Source organism: Pungitius pungitius, chromosome 3 (assembly GCF_949316345.1).
Source record: "Pungitius pungitius chromosome 3, fPunPun2.1, whole genome shotgun sequence".
Classification (NCBI taxonomy): domain Eukaryota; kingdom Metazoa; phylum Chordata; class Actinopteri; order Perciformes; family Gasterosteidae; genus Pungitius; species Pungitius pungitius.
Window position 1 is genome coordinate 955,573 of NC_084902.1, and position 14,428 is coordinate 970,000.

Consider the following 14,428-nt stretch of genomic DNA (forward strand, 5'->3'; position numbering starts at 1 on the left):
TAATTAAGCCACAGCTCCAGTTAAAGGTTGTAGTAGTTGTTACTGTTCTACAGTACGAGAGGTATTACTAGTACCATCTGACTGCTGTGATCGACCTCCGACCTTGGACCCCCTCCCCTCCTCCTCTCACAGGAGATCGAGTCTTTGCTGGTGAACTGGAGCGGGCCGGACCTCCGTGGCTTTGGGGAGCTGGTTCTGGAAGGTTCTTTCCGGGTCCAGCGTGTGAAGAAGGAGCGAGCCTTCTTCCTGTTCGACACCATGCTGCTCATCGCCAAGAAGAGGCTGGACATGTTCGTCTACAGCACGCACATATTCGTAGGTCCTCCCACATGGTTCTGAAGACAGCTTAGGTAACGGGATTCACGAGTCGTGTAACGTATCCTCCATCATGTCTCTGTCATGTCTGCAGTGCTGTAACTTGCTGCTGGTGGAGACTCTGAAGGATTCTCTGTGCTTTAAAGTGTCCGACCAGACGATCCCTAAACTGCAGCACGTGGTCCAGGTGAGTGAGGTACTCTCTGGTCCATAAGAGGAGTAGGAACCAAGACTCTGGTCCATCAGAGGGTCGGAACTGGTCCATCGGACCGGACCATCTCATTATATCATGAGTATTATGTTTTTCACTGCAGACAAAGAACCAAGAGGAGAAGAGACTTTGGGTCCATTACCTCAAGAGGCTGATCGTAGAGAACCACCCTGCTTCCCTACCACAGAAGGTAAGGAGGCAAGGAAAGGAAAGTAGGGAAGCGAGCTAAGAAGGGAGGTAATGAGGGAAGAGAGAAAAGACAAAAAGAAGGGAGGAAGGAAAGGATAGAGGGAGAAAACAAGATGGTAGGGAGGTAGAAAAGGAAGGAGGAGATGAGAAGTCAATAAGGAGGGTAGAGAGGGAAAGAGGAAGTAGGAAACATGCATTGGTATTATCTATCAACTGACAGCTAACAATAGTAGCGTACTATTGTTTACTGTAGTAGTGACTTGTAATAGCAGTAGTATTTGGATCTCTTCTGCCTCCTGCGGGTAGAAAGAACAAACTGAGTTTAATACAATAGTTTGTTAGTGACTTTGAGAAAATAAGTCCTTTGAATTATAATATGTTGTTTGAAACTGTGTGTTTAAATATGCAAATGAGGGTATTTTCTGATAAAGTATGTGTTAATGTACATTTAAAGTTCATAAATCAAAATATTGGATAATATAAAATTAAATCTTATTTCATGTTAGAGTCAACGATTTAAGATCATTTATGATATTAGTTTAACTCCATAAATCCTAAAATAAAGACATTTCAGGGAAAATACATCTTTATTGAATTAAAGAGTAGGTGTCAACATGAAACTTCACCACGTCATCACTAAATTAAAAGGATTTGGGTTTCATAACATGTGTTACTAGTTAAATATGCAAAAGAGGAATTTTGGTGAATTTAGGGAAAATATACAGACCAAAACAAAGTGATGAATACATTTCTTTAGTCTGATAGAAGACGGGTTTTGGAATGTTTCTGGATAACTACCGATAGCAGCATGCATCACTGAGCTCATGTTGTCATTCTCTCCAGGCGAGGCAGGTCCTGGGAGACGACTTCTGTCCATGTGAGTCCACACACTGATGATGATGATGATGATGCTTCTCACGCGTCCGTGATTGAGGTGACATCACTTCCTGTTTTTCAGCTCCAAATTTTGAGCGTGAAGACCCAAAGAAGAAGAAGAAGAAGTCGTCGGCGCCGCGACCAGACGACGTCCACAGCTTCCAGCGGGGCCGGCGTCAGTCAGGTGGGGGTCAGAGGGAAATGATGCTTCTCATATACGTGTTCTATTTATATAAACTGCTCACAATCATCCAAAAGACTTCCTGTTTCTGAAACATCCAAATTACTACTAATGATCTGTACCTATAGAATCCTCACACATGCACGTAGTGGGGGGGGGGGGGTTCAGGGTCTCAGGCCTTAGGGGACAAGACCAGAACCAGGGACTGACGTGGATCTGCAGCAGGTGTTCCTGTGAACCTTCTGAGGTCCCTCTGGTTCTGTTGTCCCTGCAGAGCCTCCAGAGCCGCTGCTCTACACACCAGAGAAGTCCAGGAAGAGTCTCCCGCTGCTGCTGGAGGGAAACCTGCCTTGCAGACGCACCAGGAGACAGTCAGGTAGACACACGTGACCTCTGACCCCACAGCACCAACACTAGAGCTGGCCTACGTGAAAAAGTGCGTCCTTATTTCATTAAATAAGTCGATGTACAACTTGTTATAGATGAGATCCATTATAAGTCCAGTTTAAGGTCTACAGTGTGTTAGTGTTGAGTCTGAAGAGGTGTGTCTTTAGTGTGAAGATGTGAAGGCTCTCTGTGGTCCTGATGTCATCACAGAGCTCCTTCCACCATCTAGGAGCAGGACAGCAAAGAGTGGAGATCTAGTCCAGTGTTTTGCTCTCAGTGAGGAACAAGCAGCTTGATGTTGGGATGGAGGGTTTCACCAGGTCCTGGATGGAGACTGGACCCTATCCATTCACAGCATGCTACGTGAGCACCAGTGCTTTGAACTGGATGAGGCAGCCACTGGTAACCAGTGAAGAGAGGAGGAGTGGAGCAGTGTGGGAGAACTAAAGAAGGTTGAAGACTAGTGGAGCTGCTGCATTCTGGAGGAGCTGCAGAGGTGGGATGGAGCAGGGAGACCTGCCAGGAGACAGTTACAATAGTCAAGGAGAGGACAAGAGCCTGAATCAGTACCTGCGCCTCCTTCTGAGAAAGAATTCCTTGCAACTGCAACATTTTAAGTGACGCACCATGAAAAACATGTTTTACTAATTATTTGCATGCAGTCATGATCTAATATGATTCATGTTGATGCACATGAAGAGATCGTTATGATGCTTTAGTTTGATTTTATATTTTTTATCAACATTTTATCAATTTTACTCTTACATTTCAGAAATGTGTTTTTGATAAATAAGTCAATAAGTATTGATCAATAAGTCTGCGTGTTTGTCTTTCAGCTCCCGCCAAGGACATCGAAGCGGCGCTTAGTCCACAAGGTGAGAACCACCACAGCTTTCACATGAGGAAAACAAATCATGGAGAATGTCCTCCTGATCTTCTGCTTTTGTCACATTTAACATACTTAGCAGTATCAAAACCAGCTGACCTCTTAAAATAGAGATGAGAGACATTCTCACATGGATTTAGTTCTGGTGTTGTGAGGATTGTGAACTATATAACATCTGGATAACATTGTGTTCTCACCCATCAACTCTTCTCGTCTTCTTCTCATTTCTCTTCTTCTCCATCTTCTACTTTTTCTTCTTCTCCTCCTCTTCTGATAACCGGGGAATCCTGCAGCTCTGAAGGTAAGATCATTTTTCACTTTTACAAGCAAATAAACAGTATTTCCTAATGTAGTACTATAAGGACACTTTTAATATGGAGGATATAAATTAAAATGAATTACTGTAGCTAAAATAAATTTAAATGTGTTTTTAAGCAGATGATGACTTAATAGTTAATGTTGTCATCAGTTCATTCTTTTCTTTTTGTTTTTTTACAAAAAACAGAACATTTTTTAGCCCCAGTTTCGGTTGAGCTTTGTTTGAAGATATAAATCCTCTCTGTGTTCACTAATACAAGTGAATGCGGTCAATAAGTGACCGCCTTCATACACAGGAAGGTGGTGGTGAGGGGGGGGGGGTTCCACAGACATACTGTACATGATCGTGTGTGGTTCCTGCAGCAGGCCGGCAGCGAGGGCGAGCTCAGACAGGCGGGCAGCGGCAGCACGATGGCGTCCTCCGCCACCGAGGGGGAGGCCAACGGGGCCGGACCACAGCTAAGGCCAAGCCGAGAGGACGAGGTACTGGACTGTGACCGGGTTTCACTTATATAGGTTCTGCGTAAGATCAAATGTGATGTTCGGATCCTATTGAAGTCTATGAGAAAATGACTTCTCCATTTTGCGGGATTTTGAGGAGGAAGAAGAGGAGCTGATCCCCCTCAGCCCACCTCCCACTCTGTCAATCACAGAGGAAATCCTGGAGTTCATCAACCAGAGCAGAGCCAGAGAAGGACTCACCGCCATTACCACCCACGCCACGGTGAGCAGAATCCTTTACTGTAATCTACTCATTCTTTTTCAGTCATAAAAATTAAAATACCAAAATATAAAAGTTACAAAAGTTTCTCCAGCGGTGGGAAGTTCACGTGTGGGTTCATTTAATTTCTGGTTTATCATCTGGGGAGCATGACTGGGTCCAGAGCATCTTTGACTATCTGTCTTGTTACATGGTTATTTTGTTAGTGCCTGATGGTACGCCCTTCTCTGAAGGTCATTGAGACACCCAGAATCATCAGGGTGATTTTCATTGTTTCACTTTTCTCATCAGCCCAAAGAGAGTCAGCTTTCATCTATGCAGACCAACTTCACCTCCCCACTACCCCCGGTCGCCTGCCCCTCCAGTCCAGAACCAAGACCCACAATGCATCAAGAGCAGGAAAGAGCAGACACAGAGAACGACGATGCCTTCCGATGTCAAACCGGCGGTCTAGAAGGGAAAGGCCCTCTTGAAAATGAGAGAAATGTGAATGAAGTCCAGAAGATTCACGATGCAGCCAGTAATGTGCAGAAAGGAGATGAACGAGGAGGAGGGGCAGAGGAAGTAGTGCTAGGGAAAGAGGAAGAAGAGGAGACAAGGGGCGATGAAAGAGAGACCCTTGTCCATGTGTCAGATCTTCATCCCTCCATCTCAGCAGAGAACAAAGGACAGAGTTCTCTCTCACTCTGGAAGGATGTGATGATTGAAACCACCACTTCCTTCCGATGTTCAGATACAGATCCTCCTCATCACCCATCCCCTGAAGAACAGCCACGCACAAGAGGCTCCAAACTCACCAAACGGGACCAGAAGATCATCGAAAAGATCAGGAGTTACTATGAGGCGGCAGCCGAGGCTGGAGAAAACAAAGAGGAGGAGGAAGTGGAAGAAGAACAAGGAGAAGGAGAATCACCAAGAAGGAGAAACAGTTTCTCGCAAATCCCCTCTGGCTTGGTGATGGAGTCGGTATCTCGCTTTGATGTGAGCGGGCACTGGGGTGAGGCGGAGGGGGAACGAGGCGAGGGTGAGATGAAGGAGGTCATTGATAAGGACTCTGACCTGAAGATCTCTTCCTTTACTCCACTCACAGCGGAAGTAGAGAATGAGGTACGGACCGAGGAACCAATCGGCACCTTGGATTTGGATCCAAATGGTCAAACCGCTGCTGAGATTCAGGACGAGGAGACTCCAAACCAAGAGAATCTATGGTTGAGTGCAAACTGTCCTGTGGAAGAAGAGTCCATATTTCTGGTCCAAGATGGAAAAGTCTGCAAAGGACCATTGGAAGAAGCGACGAAGGAAGCGACAGAGGATCTACGGGAAATGGTTTTTGGTACAGAAGAGCTAAAAGAAGAACCAACGATCACCAAACAGCACAAATGGAAGGAAGAACCAAATGAAACCAGTCCTCGAAACACAGTAGACATAAATGGCCATGAAGCGAACCCAGCAGGGACAGCAGAATCAAAAGAAATTCCAGATGTGCCACCTCCTCCTCTGCCAGCTACTGAACCATGCCAAAACAATGAGGCCAAAACTCAGCCCACTTGGACGAGAACCAAACAAAGAGACCTGGAAGGAACCCACCTCGAAGGTCTTACCGGTCAAATAAAAGTGGGTCAATGGTCCCGCCAATCCAGGATTGTCACCGCCAACCGGGTCTTGTTTGAGGGCCTGGGGTCAGACGTAGCCGGCATTGGGTTGTTTGAGGCAGGCCCCGTGGTGGACCCCATGCTGATGGAAAACTCAGAGCGCATTCTGAGCAAGGTCCAAACAATGGCCCGCATGTACGGCAACAAAGTCAGCACCATGAAGGTTCCCCTGCATCAGAAACGGGCCGGCAACGTATGGAACCAATCGTCATGCTCAGGAAGATTCTCTGGGTGCTCAACTCAAAATCAGTCGACTCAATCTCAGACCCCGAATAAATTAGGAACACAGACCAAAGTCCAGAGCCAGACAGGAACCCACATCCAGAACCAGAACCAGAAAAGTACTCACTGCCAGTACCAGACCCAAACCACAAGTCGGGAGGACCGGGCGATCCAGGAGGAGAGGAGCATCAAGACCTGGACAAACGGTAGGTCTAAAGGCACCATGACATTTACCCAAATCCGGTGAAGAAGGCCCCTTTGAAAACATACAGGCAATATAGGCTACACACTGATTGACAGGTCTCTATCAGAGACATATGCGGCGTCTCTTCGTCCTCCTCAGTCCTTAGACAGTTACCTCCTGTTTACTGGTTGCAAAATACTGCTATCGAAATGCAGAAAACATCGACAAACAACATGGCCACTTAATAAACAGTAAATTGTATATGTATTCTGGCTTTGTGGAGGTTGGATTATGACCCCTTAGCGGTTGCATTTGTTATCTTTTTGCTTCTTCACAGTTTTTTTATTACTAATAATGAATAACAATAGGTTTAAGCCACGTCGCCCGAGGATAAACAAATCTTGAGTACCAAGCTGCTACGTGGCTAACAGCTCCATTCTTTTAATGTCATTCACCCTCCATTGCTCTGTGGTTCTCTTGTAGACCTCCAGGAGGAATCAATGCCTCCACAGGAGCCTCTGCTGTTGGTCAAAGACCCGGTGTGTCCTCGCCAGACCAACGCAGTGACGCTCTCCAGACCCAGAGACTTCATCTCCGCCTTGGCCAAAGTCAGAGACTGTCCACCAACTGACAACTTCCAGACCTCCGCCATGTTGTCTGCTTCTAGGGATGATGTCAAACCGCCTGAGGATCAGGGACCCAGAATGTGCCGCTCCGCCAGCAACTGCCCATTGATGTCAACCACCAACCCCGCATGTCGAGTCCCAGAGCTCAGGGACCTCTGCTCCACGGCATCCTCGGGAAGAGAAGAAGCCCACAGTTACAGCAGGGAGATTAGTGCAGAAACTCTAGAGAGGTATGGGGCTCATATTTATTGATATTGAACACAGTTCAACAATCTGTTGCCTTCCACAGACCACTTTTCGAAGTTGTATTGAGGAGCTCCTTCCTCCGATTGCTCTTACTTGGGATTTCTAGCACTACATTTTTATGCATTGAAATTATATATATATATATAATCTAAACCTGTTTTTCAACGTTAAAATACCGCAAAAATTGAATTGAATTCAATTAACGTTGAATTATTTGCAGTTGAAATTTTTGCAGTATTTTAACGTTTAAAAACAGGTTTAGATTATATATATATATATATATATATATATATATATATATATATACATAATTCAATCACCTTTTTCTTTCAAATTCCGATGACACAGATTTACTTCCATAATTTGGGTTGCTCCTCTTTTAATTTGTAATTCCCTGCCACTCGTGTCTCTTGCTTAGCGTCACTTCCTCCCCAGGTGTGTTTCCCCCCCTTATGATTGTCTGCCATGTCACTAGTTTATTTCCTCTTGGGTTCAATCACCTGCACCTCCCCTCCTCATCCCTTTAGCCAGAGACCATAACTGGCGTCCCTCTTCACCTTGGGCCTGCTCCCTTCTATCCAGATCTTGAGTTATTGTAGGTATTGTTATTTGAAACCTGCTTTGCGTTGGAGTCCTCCTGGAGTGAATCCTCACAGCCGTTTCCCCACCTACCGGCTCCTTAGAATTCATTCAACATAGCAGTTCATCAGGAGCTCACCTCACCGCTGTGTGCAGTTTTCTGTTCCTCCACAGTGTGCTGAATGCATATCATTTGGTTATTATTTAGTGATTCACTTAGAGTTTTTTCGACTCCTGTAGGTTCAAGTGTTTAAAGTCTCAAACCAAAGGGGTCAAGGGCCTTGTTTTTTTACTTGTAATAGAATGAGATCAAACACTGATGTGTTAACTGCACATAATATGAACAAGAAAAAACACAGTTACACACTTTCACCATTATCATCGTCATCGTTGTCCCACAAACATAAAAGAGGAACAATAACGGGAAAATTGTCGGTAAAACTTGTTTTGCTTCAGTCCGCTGTCTCTTTAGAGACACTTTGTGTTGCGCTCAGCTGATGACCAAGATGTTTGTGGTCAATGTGGCCTGAGAGGGAGAAGATGGTTGATTACCAGCACAGAGCCCTCCCTCTTTTAGTAGCTTTATATTCCAGGGAAGAAGACCTTTGAGTGGCCGAGTTTGATTTGTACTTTATAACAAAAAACAACTAAACATTAAGCAAAACATTTATAAATATAGAGAGAGATAAATAAAAAAAAATCTTTTTGAAGCCGAGATGAGCCGTGTCAATCAAACTCACTCCACTTATCAGCCATCTTTGAACTCTGTGTATGTCGTCTGCAGGTCTGGGGACGTCCTCTCTGCCCCAGAATGCAACACTCTCGCTGGACGTACTGAGCCCATAGTTGTGTCGGACGGAGAGCTGGAGCTAGGTCCGCCAGCAGATCAGAACCAGACGGAACCACAAGGGCCAAACAGCAGGAGGCTCCTTCACAGCTCGTTGGTGAGCTTCGGAGAAGCTGAAGGCCCGAGTCAGCGACTGACCTTTGACCCCTCGTTGGGTGCCGCTTGCACAGTTGCAGAAGCCGCAGAGGATCAGCGGCTTTCTGGTCAGAGCTTGAATCCGTTGGGCCGTCTCCCCAGGTATGATGTACCACGTGTAGCAGGATAAAAGACACCCTGCCTCAACCAAAACTCTTATCAGTGCAGGAAAAACCTACATTACAGTATGATAAGAATGGTCATGGTTTTAGTAGTTGTGAAGAGTTATTGGTTCCTCTGGAAAGTGTCAGATGGGAGTATTTAAATGTGAAGATAGCAAATGTTTCCACCTCCTCAACACACCCCGCTTCGTCTCCCGTGACCCACGAACCTCCCCCACCCGAACAGACTCATGAGCAGCTCACACCCTTCCTCCTCAGACTCCAACAGAATTATCAGCTTCTTCCCGTAAACAAAGCTGTTTGACATTCATTTTCCCTCTTTTTGGGACTGAAAGCAAATACCAAAGGAGAGTTTTAGAAAAACCAAAAATATTCTCATGGGAACCAATTGCCACTTTAATTCTTATTCATCCGCTGAGTTGAACCAAGTATATCAATAGAAGACATCTTCATAACAGTAGATGGACAGACAGACAAAGATAGACAGATAGATAGTGGATGGATGGATGGATCCAGTTATAAAAATATAAAACCTATTAATAACCTGATTGTCACCTGCAGGGACCTCCAAGACTCACCGCCCCCCGGAGAGGACAACCTCCCCCCTGCCTGCGGCCTCAGACGCCGCTCACCCTCCCCTATCAGAGCACCTCCCTGCTCCTCGCCATTCAGGGTCGTCCCGGCATCTTCTCCCGCTTCTCCATGTGCCCCTCCGGCTCCTCCCTCTCCTAAGGCGGAGTGCTCCTCTCCCTTCTGGAGGTCTTCGCCCATGCGAGCAGGTCCTCCTTCCTCTCTGCGCTCCTCCCCCGTGGCCCCTTCCTCCGCTTTCACCCGATCCCTCGCCGCCTCCTGCATCAGCCAGTCCATCAGCCAGAGCATGGCAAAGAGCAGCGCGCCGCCCCCCAGCCGCAGCCCTGGCTCCACGTCGCAGCTTCGCCGGCGATCCCCCTCCCCAAAACCTCTTTGTGCTCAGCAGGTCTGTGGCCCCCCTGCCCACGCCCAGCTGGGCTGCTCCAAAGACGGGCACCTCTTCCCTCGAGGTCCTCTGTCCTCCCCCAGGTCCTCCTGTCCTCCCCCGTCTCTTTGTCCCTCCCCCCGTCCCTCCTTCCTTCACTCCAAGACCGACTCCAACGCAAACAGCAACAACAATAATGGCAGCGCCGTCGCCACGGCGACCCCGCGGGGCGTCGACCCCGTCTGGTCCGGGTCACACAACCGCGTGGCTCGGCCTTTCTCCGCCTCCGAGCCCAGCTCGCGGGTTCAATCGCCCGTCCCCGCCCCCGCCTCGTTCAGTCACCTCTGCTCGCCGCCCCCCCAAACGAGCTCCGCATCCCTCGTGGCGAGCAAGCCCCCCCATCCGCGGGGGAGTGTGCGGGCCGGCAGCTTGAGCCCCCGCAACCCGCTCGGCCTCGCGCTGGAGTTGCCCCGGGCGGCGTCCGGTCTCGGCCCCCGGGTCCTGTCGCCTCCTCCAATCGGCGTGCCGCCCAACATGTGGACCAGTGACGTTGCGGCACCTCGACCCAGGAACGCCTCTTCCCCCTCGCCTTCTTTGGTCCCGCCGCGTAGCCCCGCGGGCTCCCCCCCCCCCGGCCCTCCCCAACCCCTGCGGCGGTGTCACTCCTCCAACACGGCCGACCGCCCGGGGCGCCGCTCCTGGGCCGACGGCGGCCGCTTGCTGGGAATCGGCGGCGTCTTCGAGTCTTGCCCCACCAGCCCGCGGAGCGGGTGGTCCTCTTGCGGCAGCTCCCCCTCCCACCAACCCCCCCGGGCCACAGTCCAATCCCCGCTCTCCCCCGGGGGCCTCGGCGGGCAGCACTTCACCAGCGTGCCCTGGCCGGATGTACGAGAGCTCTCCAGCAAATACAGGGGGGGCGATGGCCTCAGTGCCGCCTCCTACTCCCCCCCACCCCCTCTCTCCCCTGTCTCCCCCGCTCTCCTCCCTGGGTGGGGGGACCCTGAGCTGCCGGAGGGGGACTGTCGCAGCCAGCTGATCTGTGCCTACGTCGCCCACACTTCCTCCTCACACCTGCTCCTCTCCGCCTCCCCTCCGGCTTCTCCTGACCAGCACCACCTTTACCGATCAATGGCACCTACCTGCCCCCCAACCCCTTCACCCCTGCACGCATCGCCGCCCCCCTTCACTCCCCCGACCAAACCGGAGAGCCAGAAGACCAGCTACGCCACCACGGTCAACCTCCAGATTGCCGGCAGCGGGCGGATAACCTCCTTCAGCACTGCCCAGGTCAGCCTGACCCAAACACTGCAGGGCGGAGCCGGAGGGGCGGGACCTGGACCCGCACCGGGCCAGTCCACAAGGAGAGTAAGCATCAATGGACTCTCACACATCCCGCCGACTCTTTCTCAGAAATTTAACAGGATGTGAAAGAATAGGAGGAGCCTTTATAATAAAGAAGAAGTGTGAAAAGCTGAGTAACTGATGGTCTCGGGGAAACCGGCCCTTTAAGACTTTAGGAACCGGCCCTTTATGACTTTAGGAACCGGCCCTTTATGACTTTAGGAACCGGCCCTTTAAGACTTTAGGAACCGGCCCTTTATGACTTTAGGAGCCGGCCCTTTAAGACTTTAGGAATTGGCCCTTTAAGACTTTAGGAACCGGCCCTTTAAGACTTTAGGAACCGGCCCTTTAAGACTTTAGGAACCGAGGTGGACCAGAGTTCATACCATTTTTTCATCAGCATAAATACAAATACAAAGACTTTTTGACCTCTTCTTTTATTTTTCAGATCAATATCATCCAGGACTCATAATGTTTACATGAAACATGTCATTATATATATATATATATATATATATATATATGAACGCAGCGGTCAGTCGAATGGAGCTAAAACGTTTATGGAGTTCTGAGAATCTCTTGTGTGAAAATGACGAATGAGGATCATGACTTCGGACCAAAATATAATTAGTGTTTCTGATTCTTTTGTCTCCCACATCTATTCTTACTAAATAATCATAATGATATAATAACAGAAACATTCAAGTTTGAGCATCAAGTTTAACTTCAAATTGACTGGCCGATGATTAAAATGATTAAATAGGGTTAATAAAAACATTCTTGGATTATTTTAAATTATTTACATAAACTACAATAATAGAAAGAAGAAAAGGTATTTGTATTTAATTTTCACGTATACGTTCAAAGAACTTGTAACAATTAAAACGTATTTAAAAGATAATAACTAAGGTGGAAATGATATTATCCAAACATAAACATATATTTTTTAATTATTATTATTTAAAGTCACGTCTTTCTTCCGATCCAAGTGCAAACTTGGATCGGAACTTGCCGGTAAAAAAAAGAAATGCTGTAAAATGTGGATATTAGGTTTTTTGGGGAACTGGTGATAATGGAAATAAGAAAAAGAAAAATGTTCATTGAGCAGAATTTTTCCAGAAAATAATGAAATGATTGTTGCTTCATTTTGTAAAACATATTTAGATTTCATGGACCAAATAAAGCTGAAATGTTGCTCTGATGTTACCAAGTTGATGTTTGTTTTAGACAGCTGTATTGTATTATTATTATATACTTATAGTACTAATTTGTAAATATTATTCAGAGAGGGGACGTTTGTTATAAACATATTATATTCTTCTAGAAGAACAGCCGGACTGTGAAAATATCCAAGTGATGATGTTATTTTGTAGAGAGAGCCTTCTACTCACAGTTGTTCTTTCGTAGATGTTCCACGGTTCAACTGAAGAAGACAAAAGCTGGTGCTCCGCCCACCTTGTGTTTGCCTCCATTCTATTGGCTGTGAAGAATACAACCTGAGAATAGACCCAAATCGTCTCATGATTCACTGAGATTTGGAAAAGATCTCAGTTCAGATCTTAGTTAACCCTAACCCTCAAAAGCAAGAAGCACGAGGTTGAACATGAGCCAGGGGACACAACATCACCATGGCAACTGGCAGAGGTGTGTCCTCGAGTCATGTGACTTGGACTCGAGTCAGACTCGAGTCATTAATTTGATGACTTCAGACTCAACTCGACAAAACGTACAAAGACTTGCAACTGGACTTGGACTTTAACATCGATGACTCGTGACTTCACTTGGACTCGAGCCTTTTGACTCGAGAAGACTTGCTACTTCCCATGAAAACTGGGGAAAACATTTGTTTATCTGCATCTGTCAAAAAGATGTGCGCCACCTGTATGCAGAGAGCGCTGCCTGCACGACATCCAATCACTGCGGTCCCACCTGGTTCTGATTCGACAGCATCTAAACGGGCACATTGCAAGACAACCAATGAAGCGCAAACAACGCACCAGTTGGAAAAAACAATACCGAAGATAGTTTCATTTGGCTATAAAAATTACGAGGTAGTCAACAAAAAACGAGTTGCTATTTGCAAAACAAGATTCCAGACGAAGCTGCCACAACGTCCAACTTTGTTCGACACCTGAAGTTGCACAAAGAAAGGTAAGTTTTGAACGAATCAACGTCACGTCCGGTTTAAAGTACTATAACACAGTCACAGTCGATCCACCGTTACCCTTCCCTTCGTAGTCTAGGTCTGTGAGGCAGCGCACCATCACCCAGGGTTCCCCGTCCCCACTATAATAAGAGGACTCGAACTAAGATGGTGAGACTTTGGACTCGACTTGAGACTTGTTGGCTTTGACTTTTGACTCGACTTGACTCGGGACTCGAGGGCAACGACGTGAGACTTACTTGTGACTTGCATAACAATGACTTTGTCCCACCTCTGGTAACTGGGACCAGACGCAGCGGTGTCACACGCAGCGTTAAAACCAGCACATGTATAAGAAGGGCCCACTGGAGTTAGTGGAACTGAGTTTATTCAGCAAAAATCCAACAGGGAGCAGAGCTTCAAAAGGTGAGAAGGTAGTTCAATGAGTAATGGGCTCCAAAGAAGAGCGCGAGTCTAAGCATCAAACAAGACCAGACACGGCATCGCATCGCCGGGCTCAACGCCAACCAACAACTGTTGAAAAGTTATTTTTGGATTGTTTAGTTTCTCCTCATTCATTTATCACCTGTCGTTTTTTCTTTTTTACTTTTCCGTGTTGTTTTTTTGATGGCGCACTGTGACCAAAGGCCGCTGGTAAATTTAGAGTTTTGAGGGTTCGTTTGGTTTGTTTATTGAGTTAGTTCAGATTATCACGACGTCTTACAGCTGACGATGAGAAGCTGAAGGAGACTTTGTTGGAGGCTGTGGTTGCAGGCCGTGTAGGGAGTTCCTTCCAGAGGGAGAGGAAAGCGCTGTTTTTCATCCTGCTTCTGAGTTGTCAGTGGAGTTGCTGCTGGCAGTTTGTCGGAACAGCAACTCAAACTTCAGGAATTTAAATTCCAAGAACGTAAACTGCAATATGAAACGGCCCAGTTAAGGGTCAGGCTGTCAGAGAGAAGGAGATTGCAAAATAATTCAAATTAAGAGATTAGACGTTGATTTTGACTTGAATATGAAGCGGTTGAAAGGACAGACAGAGAGGACATCAGAGGGAGGCGAGGACATCCATGATCCTCTCGCCCATCAGCTTGTGCCATTGGGATGGTTTCACCTTTTCACAAGCTAAGACCACGCCGTCCACTGAAGGCGTCTAACGTGAGTGAACACGTCGTGGGTGGATTCACACACACACACACACACGAACACACACATACACATTAACAGACACACACACATTCACATACACACACAGACAGACACACATTCACACATACACACGGACACACACACAC

General features: G+C 47.2%; 2 protein-coding genes across 5 annotated transcripts in view; both read left to right on the plus strand.

The window, feature by feature from the left end:
- plekhg2 (pleckstrin homology domain containing, family G (with RhoGef domain) member 2) overlaps positions 1-3,301 on the plus strand; it is a 30,698-nt gene extending 27,397 nt beyond the window's left edge. For both annotated transcript variants that reach the window (XM_062560961.1, XM_062560962.1), the window contains 7 exons: positions 133-315; positions 410-502; positions 630-716; positions 1,559-1,592; positions 1,674-1,775; positions 2,047-2,148; positions 2,996-3,301. In XM_062560961.1, coding sequence (XP_062416945.1) covers positions 133-315; positions 410-502; positions 630-716; positions 1,559-1,592; positions 1,674-1,775; positions 2,047-2,148; positions 2,996-3,156 — 762 coding nt within the window. In that variant the 3' untranslated portion in view covers positions 3,157-3,301. The remainder of the gene's footprint in view (positions 1-132; positions 316-409; positions 503-629; positions 717-1,558; positions 1,593-1,673; positions 1,776-2,046; positions 2,149-2,995) is intronic.
- A 425-nt stretch (positions 3,302-3,726) lies between these two features.
- On the plus strand, positions 3,727-12,194 carry LOC134126967 (mucin-2-like). Of its 3 annotated transcripts, none has more exons than XM_062560958.1 (6): positions 3,727-3,846; positions 3,962-4,087; positions 4,376-6,164; positions 6,626-6,998; positions 8,378-8,677; positions 9,259-12,194. In XM_062560958.1, the coding sequence occupies exons 1-6, from the start codon at positions 3,775-3,777 to the stop codon at positions 11,078-11,080; spliced, it is 4,482 nt and encodes a 1,493-aa protein (XP_062416942.1). In that variant the 5' UTR covers positions 3,727-3,774; the 3' UTR covers positions 11,081-12,194. The 3 variants fall into 3 exon arrangements, with proteins under 3 accessions (XP_062416942.1, XP_062416943.1, XP_062416944.1); XM_062560959.1 differs by having other exon boundaries at positions 3,965-4,087; XM_062560960.1 differs by lacking the exon at positions 8,378-8,677.
- Positions 12,195-14,428: the final 2,234 nt, after the last annotated feature.